Consider the following 22,526-nt stretch of genomic DNA (forward strand, 5'->3'; position numbering starts at 1 on the left):
TGTTGATTGCATCAGCCTAGAAGGGCTACTTCTGAGCAAGGCAAGCTTTAGTAGCTCAGGGAAACTACCAGAGTGTCAGAGAACGTGTACATAACACACCAGCATCAAGCATGTTCACTCAAACACAGCCTAACAAATGTCTCTAGAACATCTGGAATCAACGATGATTCCACAACTTCCAACATTTAAAAAATGTAAAGTGCTGTTGAGCCACTGTGTCCTGAGAAACACTGAAGCAATATCCCCTTCCCAAAATGCAGTGAAAACACCAACAAGGAGTGTGCTGCTGATGCCTGAGGCTGAGTGTAACACTACATGCCACCACATCACTGAGAACATGGCTCTCAACACTCCTCAGAGTGCCAGGCTCCTCCTGTGGGGCAGGCAACCTGCACACAGCCACAGAGGAACCTGCTAAGCACTTCTGAGTCTGGCTGATCCCCACCTGCCAAGTCATACTAATGAAACTAACAAAATCTAAAATGATTATTCTCATTTGCATCCATAGTACCTTTGAAATTGCTATGTTTAAACCAAGAAAAGCCCATTCAGACCACAGCAAAGGAGAGGTGGAAGGCATGTGGCTTGCCCACAGTAACCAACAGGTTAGGCTTGTCACAGAGACAAACTTCCCAGAATACTATTAAATGCCTTCTGACCTTCCTTCTCCCTTTCAACAAGCAAGCAGTGCACAACAAACAAGCACTGTTAAAAAAAAAAAGAAAAAAAAAAAGCACTTTGCTCTATGGTCTACAAAGCACGTGCCACGTGCCCAGCAGACACTTCCTGAGGCTCTCCTGCCACATCTCTGCTGCCAGTGAGGCAATGCTGAGTGCACAGCTGAACAGAGAACTCGGGATTTGGCTACACGGGGTGGGGAAAATGCCACGGCCAAAGTGGAACGTGTGATGAGGACTAGCAGTGATTGTTGTGACTGCAACACCTGCACGGTGCCTGCTGTGCTAGTGGCACAGTAACCAGGTCTGGGCACAGGGACACCAGCTATTTTATGTTCAGTTTCAAGATGCACTGCGTGGGTAGGACCCACGCTATCACACTTCCTAGAGCTAGGAAGGAGACAGCTTTAGCTCACAGCTGAGGAATAACCACGCAATAATCCTGCTGCTGCTCCTCTACAAAGCAGCAGCTCTCCTTCAGAAACTGTTCCTGAAGCTGCACTGGCCTTAGCAGGTTTTGGCACAGAGAACCACGTGTCTTGGGTACAGGCAGCAGCTCTAAGACCCAGAGCGCCCAGAAATAAAAGCTCACACAAACAGTGCAACAATTACAATGTTTCAGAAATGCAGCACTTGAAAAAACATCTTCCTAGCAAGTCTGACTTGGGAAAGCACTTTAAAAAGGGACATAAATTACAGCAGTCACTCTGCTCCCAATATTATCAATGAGACCCAAACACATTAAAGCATGCAGTTGCCTATTGCCTCCAAAAGTCTCCTGCTTCACAGAGGCAGCAGAGACACCCTACCACATCATGAGCAGAACACATGTTAAAACCTCAATCACATGAACTTTTATGCACTTGCATAAGTGTATCTCAGTGAATGAAGGCAGTGGACTGGCTCGTTACAGCCAAGCAAAGCACAAGCATAAGGTACTGCATGTTCAGGGTGTAAAGAAACACAGAGTTGCCTTGAAAACCATTTAACTCAGGAGTAGCATGGCCAGACTATGACTTCTACAGCATGATAAAACTGTACAAATCACTGATCCCACTCTCTGTAGGGACTAATTTTGGGAACGGGCCAGGAGTTGCAACATGCCTAAAGGTAGGAGCTTTAAGTAGCAAATTATTTCATTTTCTCAGGCACTGAACACTGTCATGTGCTTGACTAAGAACACACCAAGAGCAGCCTGGGGGAAGACCCTGAAAATGTGATATTGCCTGTTCTTTACCTGCCTCCCAATTCCAACTGATCGTCATTTAGGCTGCCACAGTCAGAACACACGAGCCACCCCGTCTGCCTGGGTGTAACACCAGTGGCACATAAAGAAAGATACTGTCAGTGGCCTAAACTCATTCCAGATCTGGCTGCAGGGAAGTTACAGCACTGCAGATACAGATGCCCAATTTCAAACCATGTCCCACTTCCTCAGAGCTTTCTTGGATTATGCTTACAGCAACAGAAACCGCACCATAAAACTGTATTACAACTTTAGTACACTACATTAGCATATTTATTGAGAGTCTATGCCAGTTTGATTTCAGGTTTTTTGGAAGCATTTACTAACAGATGTTTTAATTAGTATCTCATTGGTGTGTAGACAATGATGTGACACACCAAGAAGCATTTTCTGCATAAAGCAACAACGTTACATGTAGCATGATACAAACAGCTCTTCCCACACTCACTGCCACAGACTAGGGCCAATGGACTGGCAGTGCATCACAGAAAGGCAATACTGTATTTAACTCCTCTCACTTCAAGTTTTCAGGGTACCGACAGGGAGGGGGAGGCACAGAAATGAGAGCCACAAGCAATCTCAGTAGTTCATTCTCTTCACCCTCAAAGCGTTAAAATACAATGTCAACATCAGCTCCTCCCTGCTGATGAAACTGGCTCCAGCGCATTTTACTTTCTGGCTCGGAGCCTTTACAAACCGTTACAAAAAGACAGAAGACAGACAGACAGCTCAATATATTGACTACTTCCAATAACTAATTTGGGACACGCTGGGTCATTTGTCCCTTCTATGAAGTGCTGTAGCCTCTTGGTGGTAAACGAACCCTGATATTTGGGGGGCATTATTAAAAAAATTTAAAAAAAAAAGGAGGGGACAGCTAATAGCAGATTTGCGTTCCAGGAAAGAGCCAACGCTAGCATCAATACATATGAATACTGCCCACTCTCTTCCTCCGGGAGACACCGATTACATCTGATACATTAAAACCGTCTCCACGACCCTGGTCGCTCAGTGCCCATCAGCGAGGACCCTGACAGGCACTCCTCGCTGCCTGCCTGTCGCTCCTACCCCGGCGCTGACACATGGAAGCGGGGAGCGGGAGCCGGGCTGAGGAGCGGAGGGCGGGCTGGGGCTCCTGCTCATCCTCCCTGCCACGGCAACAGCTCGGGCTGCGTGCGCGCCTTCCCAGCCCGGGGACCGGCGGAGCATCACAACCAACCACGCCAAGAAGCCACCACAACCTTTCAATTATACAGTAAAAAAAAAAAATCCCGCAATTAAATATATATATATACATCATTTCGTCTGAGTGACCTGACTGGTATTGTCCACAACGACCTTATCAGCGGGTGTTTTGTTGCAGCCGACACACACACGCTGCGCGGACTCCGTGGGAGTCTCTCGATGCGGCCACAGCGGGGGCTGGCTCGCAGGTACACGGCACGTTTCCGCCAAGCCGCGTTTCCCTGGCAGGGCAGGAGCCCCCACCAGCCATCCCCACGGATTGTTCCAGCTCCCGCACCACCGCGTGCGCGGCCGAGCCCCGCCGCCAGAGCCCCCCTGCCGCCCCCGCCCGCGCCGCGGCGGAGCGCGGGGGGCTCGCAGGTAGAACAAAACCCCCGCGCCGGGGTCCCCCGCCAGCGACAGGGGCCGGCAGGGGAGCCCCCCGGGCGCCATCGGGCTGGGGCCGGCCCCGCAGGGCCGCAGGGCGTAGGGTGTGCGATGGGGGAGCGGGCCGGGGGTGCCGCGCCGCTGCCGCGCCGCCCGCGCCCACCCCGCCGCGCCTTTACCTTCGGAGAGCTCCAGCTCCAGCTCGGCCAGCCGGGCCCGCACCTCCAGCGGCAGGGACACGCTCTCCAGGCTGCGGTCCGCCATGCTCGTGCGGCGGGGACGGGCTCTCCCCTCCTCTGGCTGCCCGCTCTCCCCCTTTGTCCGCGGCTGGCGGGGCGCGGGAAGGCGGCGGGGCCGCGGCGGGTGGCTGAGTCCTCCCCGCGGTCTCAGCCGGGCATGCAGGGGGAGGCGGGCGGGCGGGCGGTCCGCGCGGGGGGACGGGGCGCGGAGGGAGGGAATGCGGAGGTTTCTCCTCTCCTCCCCTCTCCTCCTCCTCCTCCTTCGCCGCCTCCTTCAGCGGGGCCCCGCCATGGCTGCTCCCGCCGCCCGCCCGCGATCGCTCCGCATCGGCTCCTCGCCGCGCCCGGCCCACCCCCCGCCCGCCGCCGCCCGGCACCGCGGCGGCGGCTCCCCCTGGCCTCGCCCCGGCCCCGGCCCCGCTGTCCCCGCCCGGCTCGGGCTGGCGGCGGCGCTGGCGCTGCGGTGCCGCTGCCGCGACTGGGGCTGGCCGGGCACTGCCGCTGTCACATCCACGTGACCGCGCCGCCCCAGCGCCGCCCGCAGGGGGCGCCCCGCGCTGCTCGGGCCGCCCCGCCCGCCCCGGGGCCGCCGCTACCGGGGGGCGTGAGGGGTGTGAGGGGTATGAGGGGTTTGAGGGGCGTGAGGGGTTTGAGGGACCGAGGTGTAGGGGGTGTGAGGGACCGGGGTGTAAGGGGTGTGAGGGACCGAGGTGTAGGGGGTGTGAGGGGCGTGACGGGTGTGAGGGGTTTGAGGGACCGAGGTGTAGAGGGTGTGAGGGACCGGGGTGTAAGGGGTTTGAGGGACCGAGGTGTAGGGGGTGTGAGGGGCGTGACGGGTGTGTGAGGGGTGTGTGAGGGGTGTGAGGAGTGTGCGGAGCCCAGGGTGTGCGGGCTGTGCCGGGCCGGGATGTGCGGGGCCAGAGTGTGCGGGGCCGGGGCTCCGGCGTGTGTGTGGAGTCGGGGGTGCGGGGCCGGCGGTGCGGGGGAAGCGCGGGCAGGGCTGCACTGGCTTTCACTCATGCCAGCTCCCAGGACCGGGCTGCACGAGGAAGGCGGGGAAGGAGGGATGTGCTGGAGGCAGGCGAAGATTCGACTCCGAAACCCTGTGCCCCCTTTTCCTTCCCCACCTGCCGAACAACTTCCATCCTACCCCTATCTTCACTCCAATTCTCTGCATACAGCCAATGGAGGACTGCATGGTGTCAGGTTAACAGTGGGACTCTATGATCTTAGGGGTCTTTCCCAACCAAAACTATTCTATTCTATTCTATTCTATTCTATTCTATTCTATTCTATTCCAAATAAGCCATGGCAATTCTGGTGCGTATATCACTAAACCATGGTTGGACATGGTCATGGAAGAGTAGCAATTTTAATATGATGATAAAGAACGAAGTTGACACATGTACCAGCTGACACTGAACCAGTATCTGGGGAACACAGTAAGAAGGACTGAAGACTCTTAATTACACCACTCGAACAAAAGAAGGAATGTTTCGAAAACATTTAATAAAGCTACCTTCTTTCAAATCAACAAATATATTCCACAAGGAGCATCTTCCTTTCTTCGTCTATACATATTTTCTTTCTTTCTTTTTTTTTTTTTTTTTTTTTTTTTGTTTGGGCTGGGGTTTAGTAGTTTGGCTTAGATTTGGCTTTGGTGGGTTGTTTTAATTCGTCATGAGAAGGAAGGAGCAAGACACCACAGCACCTGTGGTTTCAAAAATCCTTGGGAGTCCCAAAGGTAGGACAGGTCTTTGTGCAACACAATGTTAGCAGAAAGGAAAAGTCATAATCCTCCCCAGGTGAGCCTTGACTTACCAGCTTACTGTTCTAGTCAGGGAAAGAAAAGGATGTAGGAGTTCCTTGAAAAGATAAAGCTTAGGCTGCAACTATACTAAACAAAGTAGTATTTTATTACGTTGTGGAAGGAAACCAAATTATGTCATGTTACAGCTGTGCTGCACAGGCATTAGCACTGGAGCGATTCCTGCAGCGTGTGCAGGGCTGGTGGTTTCTCGTGTTTTCACTGGTTACCAGCCCCAGACTGGAGAGCTGTTCACACCCAACCCTGGCCCATGCCAGCATCACTCCAGCCAGACCAGCAGCAGAACAGGTTGGGATACTTTGGTGAGTTTGCCTGCTGTAAACAAGGCTTGAACACACACAGTGTCCCTTAATTTCATGGTGCTGCTGTTTGTTTCATTGTCATATATGTTGTTTTCTAGTAACCTCTGGTGGGTTTCTCTTCAATGCAGTGAGGAGGAAACCCACCTGGTCAGGCTCCTTTGAGAGGGCCACTGCTTTCAGCAGCATGGTGACACACATTATTTAGGGCCATACAAATGCCTCTCCTCCAGCACAGCAGGAGGAATTTTTATCTTTTTTTGGGCACTGCATAATTCCAATACAGACACCCAAAAAAATATCCAGGTCTTTCTTGTTCATTACATCCAGATCTAAACAAAGAAAAACAATTAAATCCAAATATGCTCCAGGGCTCCTACTTGAGAATCCGAGTTTTGTTTGTTTATTGAGTTAAGTGAGATGAAATAGGCTGAAAGAATCAGCCTTCTGCAGAAGTGGCTTTTTCACGTGTGATGGAGGCAGCCAGCAGGGAGGCAAGGGAAGGCTTCGTGGTGGTCCAGCTGCCTTCACCAGTGTATCTCTGAGTTGCAACTTTACTTCCCCAGTGCTGATACAATATGAGTATTTAACTTGTTACCTGATCATTACAGACTCTGTACTGATGGTGTTTACACCACTTTCCAAATTTCTCCTTTCAGGAAGTTGTACAAAGGGACCTAAAGAGAAGTGGTTGAACACTCACATTGTGACTGAATTTTCTTGGCTCTTCCATGACAAACCCAGGGTTTCAGCTATTGGGTGCTTTAAAAGGAAGAGTGGTCACTTGGGGTTGGATCCCATCCAGCAGAAGTGGAAACGGCTGAATTCAGCAAACACTCAGTCAGGATGATGTCCTTGTTCTTGGCTCCTGTGGAGAGCCTTTGGGAGGGCAAGCAAGACCATCCCATCAGCTGGGGCGAGGTGCAGACAGAGGTGAGAGCTGTGGGAGCCTTGGTGTGGGACTCTGACAGCTCTGACATGGGGACATGCATGGGGCCATGGCAGCCTCCTCTGGAAAGCCCACTGGTTCCCCTTGGGCTCTCTCTAGAGGAGGCATTTCTTATTTATGCCCAGGCTCCAGGAAGGAAATCTCAAGCATATAAATTTGCACAATAGTTTTGATGAAACACTGAAATTGCAATGAAAAAGAATTAAGTCAGGACTTTTGACTAGCTGGTCTTTATTCATAGATCCTTTTAGGTTTATAGGTGAGAGGTTGTGACTTGGGAAAGTTCCAGACTCCAAGAAGAGCAGGATACTATTTGCATTTTGGATGCAGTAACTAACTAGCACGGTCAGAAAGAAGTGTATTTTTACTTAACAGTACATGTGTAGCAGCCAAATCCTTCTGGTGACTGTGGAGCACCTTATGGTATTGGTACCTGAGTGAAACCTCTGAAGGACCACATAGAACTCACCTTGCTTAGGTAAAAATCTTTTTCTCAGCTCTCTCACCACAGAAGATGTATCCACATTTTCAGAGATTTAGCCCAAGGCCAGGTCTATGCTAGAAAACATTTCACTGTATATCAGTGTGTCGGTATATCTCAACTTTAGGAAAAGGACAAGGCACTAAAAATATTTAGGGAAAGGAAAAAGCTCTTGTGCAGAGAATTGTTAACTTAAAGCACCTAAAACGATGTGTGTGTCTCCTGCACACCTTAGCAAAAGCAAGAGGACTGTGTCTGTGAATGAACAGGTCAGCTTCTCTTCTGTCTGAGAGAGGGAGCAGTGGGGATTTGGCCAATGTAGCAAAAATAAGTCAAAAGCAGGAGGCATTCAAAAAAAACCAACCAAAACAATCATCTGCCTGGAGGGACTGGGTTATAAGGAGAGGTTACAGAAATGCTTACTCAGTTTGTGAAACAACAGCAGAGATGGCCCAAACAGCTGCCCATGATGATTTGAAAGTCAGAAGCACCAGGGAAGTTGAAGCTGGGAGAAAAACAGGGTAAAGAGGATGTAACTGAGTAATGTAATGGAAATAGGAACAGCAGCTGAAACACGTATCAGGGAAAGCTTCCAGGGGATGAGCAGCATTAGACTTCAGAGGAGGCTCTCAAAGGAAATGGTGGAATCCCCATAATTTGAAACATTAAAACCAGAGTAGACAAAGCAATCATGAGTATGCTGTAGGAAATAATCCTACTGTGGGATGGGATGAACATGCTTGTCTGGCATTGCTTTATGCAAAGATGTATTATTTTCCTTTTTTTGCTGTTGAAGTCAATTTATTTGTTCCCCTTCACCTCTCCACTTCCATTCCATCTTTTTGCATCTGTCTGCTCATGTCTCACAAACAGATCATGAAATGTATTATTCTTCTGCTGTATCTACCACATATGTGTCTGGATGGCTCCCTGATGCCAACTGTAAATAGCAAAAGAATTCATTAGTTAGATAAATTAATCAAGTTTCCCATGAATGGCATGCAAAAGGTTCTATAATTATTTCTAGGTTGGTTCCAATTTCTTTTCATGCTTAAAATTTAAATCCAATCACATCTTCAAATTTTTGTCTTAGGGAAGCAGAAGGGGAGGAAGGGAAGGGAAGGGAAGGGAAGGGAAGGGAAGGGAAGGGAAGGGAAGGGAAGGGAAGGGAAGGGAAGGGAAGGGAAGGGAAGGGAAGGGAAGGGAAGGGAAGGGAAGGGAAGGGAAGGGAAGGGACTCAGCCTTTCTCACACATGATTTTCATTCTCTACTGTGCCACATAAGCAAACACCATATTCCATTTCTCCAAGCTGTTTAGACACCTGAGCTTTGTTTGATTACAGTGGGCACATGGCAGATGTCAATTGCTGCATATCTGGGCATTTGATTCTCTGTCTTAATACTTTGAAATAATTTAGATGTCCCTCTCTTAACTCACTGTGGTTTATGAAAGTGAATCCCATGAAAGCCAAATGAACACCATGGATAGAGTGATCTGCCTCAGTGTACAGGAAAGTGTGCAGCAAATACTGGACAGCTGAGAGGAAACTTCATAACCTTCAGTCATTTTCTTCCTTTCCACCCTGCAGATGAGCTCTGGTGGTGGGGGAACTGTGAAGTTCCTTTCTCCTCCTGTCCCTGTGCCAGAGCTTACTGGCCTCATAGCACAGCTGGCAGCAGGGAACATGAATTCATGCCTGAGCTCTTTCTGCACATAGTTTGGCATATTAGCTCACATGCTGATGAAACTGGATTTGAGCTAAGATGCATAAAAGGGAATTTTCTTGGCTAAATGTGAAGTACTGCACAGAAAAATGAAGGAAAAGGAAACCTTTGGAGATATATTTTCCCTTAATATATTAGATAGTTCTCTCTCTGTGTTGTATTTCCATTGTTCTTAAAGGAACTATTTGATTATTATACATTTAAGGTATTTTTACAATGGTATTTTGTGTATTTTAATGATTTTCATACATCCTTCTCTTTATTAAAAGCAAAAATCTAATAAAAAGCTTTCCTTGGCACAGTTTAAATTAACTTTGGTTTTAAAGTTAGTCCCACATAAGATGTGTTTATTAGGCTCCTGCAGTCTGGCAAAACCTGTTTACACAAAATAAAGATCCTCCCCACTGCTCTGTTTGAGGTTGGAATTGATAACACATTTCACAAGTTCAGAGAATTTGAGGTACTGGAATCTGGAGATAGGAAATGTCCCAATATTCTGTAAGAATATTCTGTAATACAGTAAAAGATCCAAGCACACACGTGCACAGCTGGTCTCTCACTATCTCATCAAGGTTTGAAGCATCAGTGATGCTTACAGTTTTTTGAAAAGTCATCAGCTTTTCTTCAACAAAATTTTTTAAACTTTTTTGTGAATTTTTTTAATCTTCTGAAGTAGAAATGTGAAGTTGAGTATAGGAGAGCAAATTTCCTGGAGTAAATTCCTCTACATTTTTCTGCGGTTTTTCTGTAAATTTTTTAAGGAAAGCATTCATGGATGAAAAAGGAGCTAGAAATTTTTAATAGCTTGGCCTCCAGTTAATTCATTATATCATATTTTTTAGCAAGAGAAAGGCAGATTGGTGCTTTAAGATGTCATACAAACCTGTTGGAACACTGTAAAACTAATGAGTGATATTCTGTTATTTAATATGCCTCTCTGAGCTATCTTTACCTCACCTAAAGAACATGAAAATTACAACTGGTTAATGTTCAATTAATGTATAAAAATAACTTTCAATAACCAGAACACATCTTGAGTGACATGGATAAACTCCCATTTGAACATACCTTAATATTTTCATGGATTCACAGCAGTCAACAACAAATATCCTAAGAAATGTAAAATTATTCAGACAATGAGGAAAAATATTTATTTTTCCATTAAAAATAAAGGCATGTTTAAACCATTGACCATTTTGCCCAATTTCTACTACCTGGGATAGATTAAATCCATTTCAGTTTGATTATTGTCACACAAAGTTAGAATTAAGATTACCATCTGAAGTGATGGTGCAATCTAAAGATTCGAAACATTCCACTTTTGAATGTTTTTGATATTTTGGGTAGTCCTAGGAGAGTTTCATGCTTTCTTGATAATAATCAGGATGAAAAGTTACTGTTTGTTAGTGCAGATGTACATCCAAAGAATTTCAGTATCTCTGTGACTTAAATATTAATTTGTCATAGAAAAGGTACACTCTGAGAGGAGTAAAATTTCTTACTTGTTTTCCCAGCTGACATGGGAGCTAGTTTGTTATGTTAAGACTTTGAGCATTGATACCAACAAGATGTAGAACCTGAATTATCAATGACTTCTGGAAGCAAAAATGATGCCCATCTAATGTACACTTTCACAAAGTCTGCAGCACCACCTTTTCATTTCCAACCTTTTCTTACTTGGCTACCAAAAAAAAAAAAAAGCTTGAATTGTAGTCTGAGAAGTGTGCTATAATTATCTTTACAATCTGCTCCAATTACATACTGTCTTACACCTGACATTACCATTAGCAATTTTGCACAAATGGCAGTAAACATATGACAATTACTGATCTCACTGCTTACCTGCATCAACTGATTTCTGCTGTCTTTCTGGAAGTAGAAAGCTTTTGCATTTCTGAGGCAGTAATTTTACATTTGAGAAAATACTGCTGTCATCATCACTTTCACCATCACAATCCATGTAAGAATGTAACTCAGCTAAACCCCAAATAACTAGTCCTCAGTCTCAGCTCTTTATCATTTTCTAGTCTGTGCACCTCAGTGCTGGCTCTACTGGTTCTGGATACTTGCCCCCAAAAAGAAAGTACACATTTTGGTCAGCCTCCAGCAAACCCAGTGCAACCTCTGGGAAGTCAACCCTCATCCCTCCCAGCTGTCCAGCAATCTTTGTTTCCTTCTGGCCAGGCTCTTCACCTGTGAGTAATTGCCATAGGCAAGCTAATTTTTTCTCTTTTTTTGAGAAAATTGTCTAATTTGATCCTCTCCTGAAACTCCCACACTTCTTTTTCTTTAGAAGGAGCCACTTCTTCCTTCTAACATTACCATGAAGTTCTGGCAGATGTCTTCAACATTTCTCTGTACTCAAGTTTGCAGTACCAGCTTCTGTATGAGCTGAAGTCCTGGAGAACATTTGAAGAGAACTGTTCTCAAGCTCCTTCATAGAAATACTTGTTCTGGAAGATCTGGCTTCCTATTGTCTTTCAAAGCTTTACTCTGAAAAAAATTTCTCACTGGCCATTTGCAAAAAATATCCTGCCAGAGTTTAAATGGCAAGTGTTTGTTGTTCATGTGGCCATTAATGAAACAGGCCAGAAATTTTCTCCTTAGTATGATGTTTCCTTATTTGATTCATGAGTGCAAAACCCAAGATTTTGCACTAACCTGGTTTTGCAGTCAGACTCCAACCACATTCCCTCTTGTTATTTAAGGTGCATGATTTATCACTGCCTCAGGGAGGCACAGAAGAGGAATTTCTTACTTGTGAATTTATGTCAATTTTTGTTAAATAATTACATGGAAGTCGAGTTCTGTTCTGGAAACAGGAAAAACTAGCAGTTATTTTCATTTCTGTGTGCTTTCTGCAAATGTCTAGGTCATTGATTTACTCTTCACCTTGTTAGGCAGCAGATTAATGAATTATGGTTGGACTTGATGAACTTAAAGGTCTTTTCTAAGTTAAATGGCTCTGATTCTATTAATTAATATGTATTTCTCAAATGAGAAACCAGGGCTTGGTGTCCCCAGCGTGTGAACAAATGCACCCCATAGTGAGCAGCCACATCTGGCAGGAGAGGGGGACCAAACATCTGGGCAGGACCAGGGCTGCAGTCAGGGCATGGCTCACTGCAGTACTGATTTTCATTGTGCATGGACTTTTTTTTCTTTCCTTTCTAAGCTAAAAAGGTTAATGTTTGACTATTTATTTGGCTGAGCCTCCTTAAAGGCATAAGCTCAGTGGACCATTTTAATAACAGCAGACAGTGCTTCCTGCCCCCTCTTCATCTGGTCCTGGGAGCTATTCTTACCAGGGAATACTGAAAGTCCACAAACACGACATCACTGGCCTACAATTCCATGTCAGCAGCTCAGATTAATCATCTTCATACTGTTTAACTTTTGGTGACAAGCTTTTACATTTGTGTTTTAAATAGTCCAGGAAATTTGGGTCAGGATTGACAGCTGGGAACTTCAGTTCCAAAGTTTAATATTACCTCTTTCTTCATCTTCTTAATGCTTTTAAGTACAGACACCTGTCTGCTGGCTTCCAGAGGCATTGGAGCTAACAGTAAAATAATTTAATTTAATTTTTTGGGGTTATCATCCGGAGAATGGGGTAACATCTAGCTGTGTAGGAAGAGAATTATATTCACTTACATCATCTGGTGTTGTGAGGACCACTTACTTAACAGTACTTGTGTGCTTCTCCAGGGAATGCCATGACTTCCACAGATGCCATGGTTATCTAACATTAAACATTTTTTTAGCAATATAAGGAAGCAATTTTACTCAAGAACTGATACAATTCTTATGCATTAAAATGCCTCCAGTATTTCCTTCTGGTTTTAAGACTGTGCTTGAGATTTTACAAAAATGCCCTTTCACCACAATTAAGAAGGATAGGTTTTCACTTTCTGGGATTTAAATCTTGCCTTTTGGAGAAAGCAGGAGAGCTTAATATTCTCCAAACAGGGCAGTCCTGCATCACAAGAACAGGTTTCAATCACACACCTTGACCTTGCTTCATTCTCCTTGCCTGCTCTTTTTCTACTGTTTCTTGGTCTGATTTTTAGCTGCTCTGTTTACTGACCTTTAAAGCCTCTCCTACATCACTTCAGAGGCAAGAGGAGGACTCTGCCTTGCCTTGCAGTGTTATCAGATGTATGAAGTGCTGAGCCACTGGAAGCAAGTGAGTACCTGACCTTGGGTTTGTCTGAATACTAATGAGCAGGGAAAAAATAGATGGGATGAAATTCAAACCTTTGTGTATTTTTGGTACAAGCCTGTGTATGAACATCTTAATTTTGATGTGAGGCCTTCAGATCATATGGGAAGATATTACAGATTTCTTCTAAGCAGTTTTGGTTAAAAACTATCTAAACCACTTCTGTTTCAAATTAAACTGAAGTTATGTCAGTTAACTTGCATCAGTTGGGAACAAATCAAAACAAAGATGAAGTAAAAGTGCCATTAATCCAAAGTCAGAATGGTTACACCAGTTAAATTGGTGTGACTGTCTGTAATAGGGAAGACTTAGTGCCATGAACTATTGAAATAATTTATTCAGATGTCATTCTGCCCAAGGGAAGATTTCAAGGAATTACCTCCTTTTCCTCAACCTTCTTTGTATAGAAAGTTTCTTAAATGCACTAATGCTTTGTCATTTTTTGTTATTGATAAGAAAATCTTCTTCCCATTGAGTTAACTTGTGTCCTTGGTTTTCTTATATGTAGTTCCTCTGGAAAAAATAATAAAATAGTTTGTATTGCATGAAAGAATTTGATTCACAGTGTTTTCAAGATTTCACCCCTCTCTGAGCTGTGATGTTGATTCAGCACAAGTGAGCTAACTCCAGATCTTTATGTAATGTTTTCTGGGATTTCATTTGAAAAAACTCATGATATGACTGCTTCGCACACACGAAGGAAGAGGACATTATTATGTCTTTAGCCAGAGTAGCCAGTTGATCTCTTGCTTGAGTGCATTTTCAAGATGAAAATGCAATTTATATGAATTTGATACATTCATTTTGTCCCTTTCATGTTTATTTCTGCTGCAGAAAGGGGGAAAACCCCGCCCTGTGTTGTCTTGTTTTTAAATGCCACAGGAAAAGCATTCTTTTCATGTAGCTTGAAAGCATAAAATAGATGTTGCAAAATCAATCACTGTTATTGTATGTAATGGATACTTTTCAAAGAAATAGCCTTCAGCTTTTTTTGTATGTTACAGTGTAACCACTCATGGACAATTTTTTTTATTGGAAGCTACTTGCAGTTTAGAGAAAGGGTAATGCTGGGGCACAGTTGTGATGGGTAAGTTCATGGAAAGGCATACATCAGGAAAAAATGCTCTGTGTAAGGCAGATATGATTGATTATTTTAGGGATGTCACATAAAGGTTAAATTACCCCTGTGAACAAAGTGGCATTTAGAAGCTCTTGAGATATTTTGCTCTCAGTTCTATGATCAACTCAGAATTTCGTAGCTTTTAGGATCATTGCTTGTTCTGTGGTTGTACTGTGGAATTGACAGATAACTAGTTTTGCCTTTCCTTCAAAAATCTAGATTGTTATTATTATTGCTGCTAGGAATGAAAATCCATAATGGCTTTTCTAATACAGACTTAAATGATACTAATAAAGCAAAGTACTTAGTTCACCAGCATGTCAATAAACCATTAAAACAATCCATTCATAATGCTAATTCTAATTGGTAGTGTGTAAAGAGCCTGAGTTTTTCTTAGGGAGACAGAATATATACCTCCTGCTTTCAACTGGAGTTACATTGGTTGTGGAGAGATGTACTAGAGGACTACTGGGAATTTTACTTGGTTTGGATTTGTGGTTTTTTTGTTCAAATAGAAGATAAAAAAATGTACAATGTTTTTTTACTCTGTCTTTCTGTGGTAAATATAGACCAGAATTGTTACATTTGGCTTTCCCTGATGGAGGGCAAGAGAGAGAGACACCTTTTCACTTCCATCAAACTATAATGAAGTGTCCAGTCCCCATAGCAAGGCTCTACACCTCTGTGCACCCAGGCTTGACCCATAGCCCTTTCTGGGACAGCAGTTGGGGTCTCCTTCCTCTGCCCACCATCCATTTCCACAAAGTCTGCAGCACTCCAGTGTCTTTTTCTCCTCTGCCAAATTCAGCAGAAAGGAATAAAGGCAAGAAGTCATGTTTATTAAAAAAAAAAAAAAAAAAAAAAAAGAACTGAAAAAAAAAGAGCTTAAGGTTTTTTTCTCATTGTAGGTCACTTACAGTCAAAAAGCTAGAAGATTATATTCTGCCAAAATGTTGATACATGAATCAAAGCTGTATGGAAAAATCCAGTATTGAATTATTTTTGTTGGAAGGCACCTTAAAGATCATCTAGCACGTGGGCAGGGACGCCTTCCACTAGACCAGGTTATTCATCCCCATCCAGTCTGACCTTCATCTCTTTGGTTTAAAATGTTCCCAAACTGTAGCCATTAATAGGCTTTCTAGTACCCATATGAATATTCAAAGACATTTTGTAGTCAAATCATGTTGTAAAAGGCCACAGAGAAGAATACTTGACACAGCTCTCACATCAGATATACATGTACATTAATCAAGACTTAGCTCAAGTAGAAATTACCTCAGAAAGATAGAATGCAGTTTTTAATGCAGAATTATCTTTCAGATACGTAGTGAGATGGTTTCTGTCTTTAATGAGTGCAAATGAAATCATACCCAGTGCAGCTTATGTTGGGAGATAGCATAGGAGGTACAGGGTCAGGAAATGAGGATGCCACAATGGTTAAAATGAGAATATGGAATGGAACTCACCACAAACCTTAACACAGAGTTTACTCAGTGCTTGGCCATGCCTTTGCAAAAAGTGGATGTAGACTATTATTAAATAAGACTTTTTTTTCATACAAAAATCAAGCCATGGTCAGCAATATGCAAAAGGTCAGGGAATAAGCTCTGAAACTTGAGTGTTCTTCAGCATCTGGGCTTGCTGGTACTCCAGGTTATTTCTGAATGCACAGGAGCACCCAGCTAGTTACACACCTTTCTCTGGAGTATAAAAATCCCTGTATTGTCCAGTGAAAAGGTGATGACAGCTCTTGAGACACCCAGCACTGCATGTGTAACTAAGGAACAGTGTACCCTGACTGTGATTATATTTTGCCTTAATCACTTCATGAAAAGGGTGACTGGTTCACTGCAGACAAAGCTTTGCTTTCTATTACCTCTGACATTAAAATGCTGACTCGACACTTCAGGTAATTATTACAAAAAAAAAAAAATCTTGAGTATATTTAATGCCAACAGATTTAAGCAGCCTGGTTTCCAGGAATGCTGAGCTTTTCTGGATCCCATTAGGTCCACAACAAGATTCTGTATTCAGCATCACTACAGATCAAAGGAACTTTTAAAGACCTTTAGAGATCCACTCAACAAAGCAACAGCTCAGGGGCTGGCAGCCCCTCAGTGCACAGTGTCAGGTGCTCCTTTCTCTCCCAAAGCTGGAGCTGGAGGGTGCTAGTAACACCTGATATTCCTGAGCCTGAACCAGAAAAATGGAGAGTGTGCAGCTTGCAGAGAAGGATGTGACTCCTGGTTGGACACAGTGCTGGACATCAGCTGGGCCAGTGCCAGGGAGAACATGGCCACTCCTGCCAGCCTGCAAATCAGTTCTGCTCAGTGTTTTACTTCACTTTTGCCAGAGGAGAAGGACATGTACATGATATGGGGCAGTGGCTCAGGTGGTCTGTGATGACATTAAACGGAGGAAATTCAATTGTTTGTCTTTAACCTATGCTCTCTCCATTCTGGTAGGTACAGTTGTGTAAGATGTAGGTACATCTTTTGCTGTCTCTATGAAACCTGGATTGTAATTTATGTTCTTGATGCACAGAAATAACATCCACTTCTGAATGCATTTTGAAATGTGCCTCACGGGGTATAGCTTAGTGAACATGTGAAACAATTTTCCAACTCACTTTCAGCAAGCAAGCTATATTTGCATCAGCACCATCTTGCATTAGTCCTACCCACACAGCAAGAAGTCTGTGAGTATTATCTGTGATACTGCACAGAATTAACATGCAAAGCCCAGTGAAAGCAGGACTGTGTTTCCTGGGCAGTGAGAAAACTCTACAGCCCTTACACCCCATCAGATTTCTTCCAAGCAATTAGGTCAGAGGACACTGGAATTATATTCAGATAACATTCATCTTTCCTTCTTGTTTCTGGTTACATTAATTATTTTTACTATGGGATTCTTGAAGATTACAGGCTATCAGGAAATTTTCCAGAGCGCTATGTATCTATCAGACATTCTGGGATGTTTATGAGAACAGCAAACCCTTGGTTTTCCATGTCATCCTCGACAGGATTGATAGTTATGGAATGCAGGTACTGGAAGACACTGGAAGATGAGCTTTGCAATAATAGTTTCAAGCTAGCACAGCTGGAGAAAACAAATATCCTGTCAGAAAAAAAAGTGTGGAAAAAACAACTGGGGAAAATCTGGGGAAGCAAGCGTGTGGATTTGCTTCATCATAAGGCTGGGAAAGATACTGCAGTGGAAATAGTTCTTTACTTAAGCTTGGCTTACAGAACTCATTTCCCCAGGATCAAGGCTTGGTGCTGCTATCTGTCCCTAGACCAATATGAAACATTGGGATAGAAGTCTTGAGTGCTCACTCTCAGTGATCAGACCACACAACTTGTGTTTTCAGCCTAACCTAGAATTCCTAAAGATGGAAGATTTATTGAAGAGCTTTTAAATTCAGGCTAAGATGTCTTTATGGACTTGGCCCCAAGGGAGCTGGAATTGCACCTTCACCAGCCCAGCCCAGCCATGCTTTACACGTGGGTTAGAGTGAACCCTTTGCTGGTGGAGCAGGTCTGTGTGCATCACAAGTGAAATTCTCACCTCAGCACCCGAGTGCAAGCTCTGTGCTGCCTGAGAGAAGATCTGGAGTGCTCTCTCTAGTGGTGGCTGGGTGCTCCAAGCAGAAGAGCTCGGGATTGCTCCCCTCAGTGATGTCTCTGCCCACCCACTAAAGCTGGTTTGGTAGTTTTGGGTCCGTGTGGCTCAAGGCACAAAATCTGCTTGGCCCTTTTCCTGCTGCTGAAGCTTCACCTTAGTGAGAGGGCCAGAACACTTCTCTTGGGTCAAGCTGACAGCAAAAGCAAATTATTGTCCTATATCTGTGTAACTGAGAGACCCCAGGCAAGAGACATGGCCACTGTATACAAATATAGCCAGCCCATAGTACAGGCCATTTTGGTAACGTTTTACCCTCTGTCTTTCTTCTCCTCTTTTATTACAGACACTCTTGCATGGCTGTTCTGTCTCCATCTCTGCTGTTTTCCATTCCTTTGTCTCTGGCCACATTTCAATTACCTGTTCTGGAAAGAGACCCACCCCTGTGTGCTATCAGTAGTGGAAAATTTCAAGGTGATATTTTAGAAGGGAGTAACTAAACCCTGCATATAGCCCATTAATATCAATTATGGGTGTCAGATCAATACTAATAGCAGTGATATTGTTTAGAAGCTTGAATTAATGTCATTATGCTGCCCACTCAGCTATGGGCATTTTCAGACACAATGCACTATTTGCATTTTATTATAATGTATCTTTTCTGAAAATTCCCATCATGGTGGGGACATTGCCACATCACAAGGCACCATTCAGGTGGATGATACAGAGTGCTGGGCTGACAGGAGCACCCTGCAGTGGCGCTCTTGTGACAAGGAGTGTCCTCAGGATGGATTTCTCCCTGCCAGCTCCCTCTCCCCCTTGCCAGGTTTACCAGAACCTTTCATGCACCAGCCTCCTCCTTGCTCTGTGCAGCTCCTGGCTTTTCTTACTGGTTTCTCTTGTGAAGCAAAGAGTGCCACCACCAGGGCAGGAAAAATTTATATGGTAAGATAATTTGGAATTAAAAAATGTATTACAAAAACAATTACTTAAGAAATAATAACTAATGCTCCTTGTTCCTCTTTTTCTTTCCAGGCTCTGAGATGCCTGGGGTCCTCAGCCTCACCAGTCCTGTCTCAGCAGTCAAGAGCTGGCACTCTGTTAACTGGGTGCCCACAGGCATATTTTAAATAACCTCATCAGTCTGGACAATTCTTATTGGTTCCCTCTTCTCAGACCTGCCAGAATTTTGAAAAAAGGAAAGATTCTCAGGAGACCTTCCCCAGCAAAACCAGGATAATATTATGGGCACATACATAACATTACTGGTGAGTCTTATTTGAAATAGCCTACACAATTCCAGCTGGATCAGGGCAGTGGTGGCCAGCTTCAAGGAGGTTTACAGACCTTCACTTGTTTGCTGTGGCAAGTGAAGGCTGAGAGCAGGGTGTGATCACTGCTAAACTCATTGTGGGGATAACATCAGGAGAGGAGAAGAGCAATTCACACTTAAGAGTGATGATGGCACACTCTCAAATGGGTATAAGCTGATCTTGAATACACCTGGCCTTGGTTTTAGAAGACAGGTTTAGAAGATAGTTTTTTTCCTCTTGCTACCCTGAAGTAGTGAAGCCTTTAATAGGAATAGTGTGGGCCAAAAAAACCCAAAGTTAGATTGAAAAATAGCACTATTCACTTTTGGAGGCAGCTGTATGTTGTAGTGCTGCCACAGCAGGAAGGTCAGTTCTGTGACCCAGAAGGATCTCTCAGTCCTATTTCCATGTTCCTCACAGCCTTTGTCAGAAAAATTAATTGATAACAATATTGACAGTAAAATCACCCTTCAGAGACAATCTTCAGTCTTCAGACTACTGAAATGAAAGGTGGGAGATGGGGAGGGATTTCATCTTTCATATTGCTATTGATTTACTATCTCAGCTCATAACAGAGAATAGCATCAGTGTGCACTCAGTTCATACTTGAAGGTTTTTCCTCCTCAAATACAGAGATTAGAAATTATTTTGTTTAAAAAATGAAGCTCAGATTCTTCAGATGTTCAAGAATCTTTGATGGGAGTATAGGAGGGACTCCTGATTCATCAGTGATTGAACTAAAGTGTATTTGAGTAGGATAACATTCCTTCATTATAAAAGATAATAGACCACACAGGAACAGCAACAATAGCATTTCTTCTTCATTTCATAGTACTCAAAATACTTCAATGTTTCCCATTGAAACCTTGGATTTGACAAATTGCAGTATCAGCTTTGCATAAAGTTTTTCTTCTGAACCACTCCTGAAGAGAATGGGATATATAGTTTAAAGAGCCAGTCCCAGAGATTATGGTCAACCACTCTTCATATAATTTCTAGTTAGGAATTTGATACAATTTTTTTTTTCTGGAAGTCAAGATTTTCCCTTCCTCCTAATATTTTTTTGATAAACATGACTTAAGGGTCAATTTAGGATAACAGGCTCTTTTCCTCTTAATTTTTTTCCTTTCATGCTACTGTAAGGGAGTCAGTCATTCAGTATTATAAGGAAAATATTCTAGCAAAACTTGTGATTGCAATTGCTTGATGATTTTATTCAATCTGCAGAATGTTGAGGCCTCTCATGGGATGCTCCCCATCAGTTTGTCCTTTTTAATACAGCATCCCATGAGTCAGGTCTTTATGTAATCCTATTTACCAATGGCTGCAAAATCATTTATACAATGAGGAATGTAGTAAGTGCTCTCGTTTGAAATCAAAATATTGAATTCCACATGTGGCTAGTGTAGCAGACTACATGGTTGAACTAAAGATACCCTTTGCAGTTCCATCATCACATGCTAATTATTTTTTTTCCTATTTCTACATAGAAGACTGGAAGAAACAGTTTTTTTTGTGTTGCAATTCAAGGCAGATGATGATGAATTAACTCATACCAGAAAGGCTGATTTTTCACTGAAGGAAATGAGTATTGTTTGCCTCATCAGCTCATTTTTTTGAAACATTAATTATTAAACTTTGTCAGTCATATTCATAAGGGGACATCTGATACAGTTGCAGTCTCATACAGTTGCAAATGATGAGTTAGAAGCACCAGCTTTTCCCCAGATCAGTTTTATCTGAATGAGCACTGCTAAGTGTGCTGGCTAATTAGACAGCAAGCAATTGAAGTTACAGCAAAAAAAAAAAAAAAAAAAAAAAAAAAAAAAGAATTTTATTTAAAAAAAAAAAAAAAAAAAAAGGGAATTTTATCAAGATGAAAGCAGCCTTGTTTCCTGCTGCTTCACACATCAAGCAAAAGCCCTTGACCCTGCCATGGGATGTAAGAATCTACAGAGGTGAAATGTGACTGCAAGTGGTGAATCTGTGGCAGGGGGTGGGTGCCTGAGTGCAGGAATGCTGTTTCCTGTGCTTCACCTGCAGTGATTCTGTGCCCTGTCTTGGAGCTGCACTGCACTCATGCATGGGGAATGCCAATCTGACCTCTGAAAAAGATACAAATTCATAACAAATCCACCTCCACCTGTGTGTTTTTACTTTTATTCTCATGAGCCTTTCTACATCCTCACCTCTAAAGTAATCCTCTACATTTTGCCCCTGCAGCTTCCCAGTTACCCACTCAATAAAGGGAGAGAGCTGATGTTCAGTGGGTACAAGGCCACCAGACCTTCAGAGCTGTCAGAAAACCTCTCCCATGCCAGTCTGGAGTGGCACTGCACCACAGCAAAGTGTGTGTCTGCATTGCAATCAATAAAACCCCAGCTCAGGCCCTGCCTTTCCTCTCTCCAGGCAGCTGCCCTGGGAATTGTCTCTCTTTTCTCTAATGCTGCTCAGTGGCCATTTCCTCTTGCCTCTAACAGGGACAGATGCTGGGAAACAAACCTCAGGGACTGATGTGGTGCTGAGGCATTACTCACAGGCCCATAGATATATATAGAGGTTCATACAGAGAACTTACATATGTAAAAGATGGTTTGTTTAAATAAAACAGAAAATGAAACAAGCCATTGTCTAAATGTATCCTGAACGGATTTACTTTGAAGTCTAATGCTGCTTCCCAGCACCAAGGTAGTGGCAAAGAAACTATTAATACTTTCAAAGACAAGATACGATGCAAAGTCTACATGGGAAGAAGGAGCTAAAGCCAGCAAAAATGGACAGTCTGCAAAGAGCACAGAATCTGATCACTGTGCACATTCACTGGATCAAAGAAGAACTGATAATATATATGAAATCAGTGGGACATTTCCACAGTAATGGAAAGGAATTTAACCTGTCACCTACATCCTGGGTGAATGCTCCATTCATTATATTGCTGGCTATAATGAGAACTACCTCCTCTTTGCAAAGAAAAAAGCATATGTAACAATCTTCTTTTGCAGTACTTAGTCCTCACTTTTTCCTGAAGGGGATTTAGGATCAAAAGGCAAAATAGTTGAGGAAAAAATTCAAATTACGCCTTTATCTCACCTTAGTGTTTGTACCTCTGCTCTAGGTACCCAGGAGTCACCCAGCTCCTAGCTGGGGGTAGGAAACATCTTCAATCTGCTCATTGTCAAAAGGCAGGCACCA

At 43.6% G+C, this 22,526-nt stretch overlaps 1 protein-coding gene across 4 annotated transcripts in view; it reads right to left on the reverse strand.

The window, feature by feature from the left end:
- Positions 1-3,848, reverse strand: part of DIP2C (disco interacting protein 2 homolog C) — a 309,262-nt gene extending 305,414 nt beyond the window's left edge. For all 4 annotated transcript variants that reach the window (XM_066551280.1, XM_066551271.1, XM_066551265.1 and 1 more), the window contains exon 1: positions 3,714-3,848. In XM_066551280.1, coding sequence (XP_066407377.1) covers positions 3,714-3,798 — 85 coding nt within the window. In that variant the 5' untranslated portion in view covers positions 3,799-3,848. The remainder of the gene's footprint in view (positions 1-3,713) is intronic.
- Positions 3,849-22,526: the final 18,678 nt, after the last annotated feature.

The sequence above is a fragment of the Molothrus aeneus genome, chromosome 1, assembly GCF_037042795.1.
Source record: "Molothrus aeneus isolate 106 chromosome 1, BPBGC_Maene_1.0, whole genome shotgun sequence".
Taxonomy (NCBI): Eukaryota; Metazoa; Chordata; class Aves; order Passeriformes; family Icteridae; genus Molothrus; species Molothrus aeneus.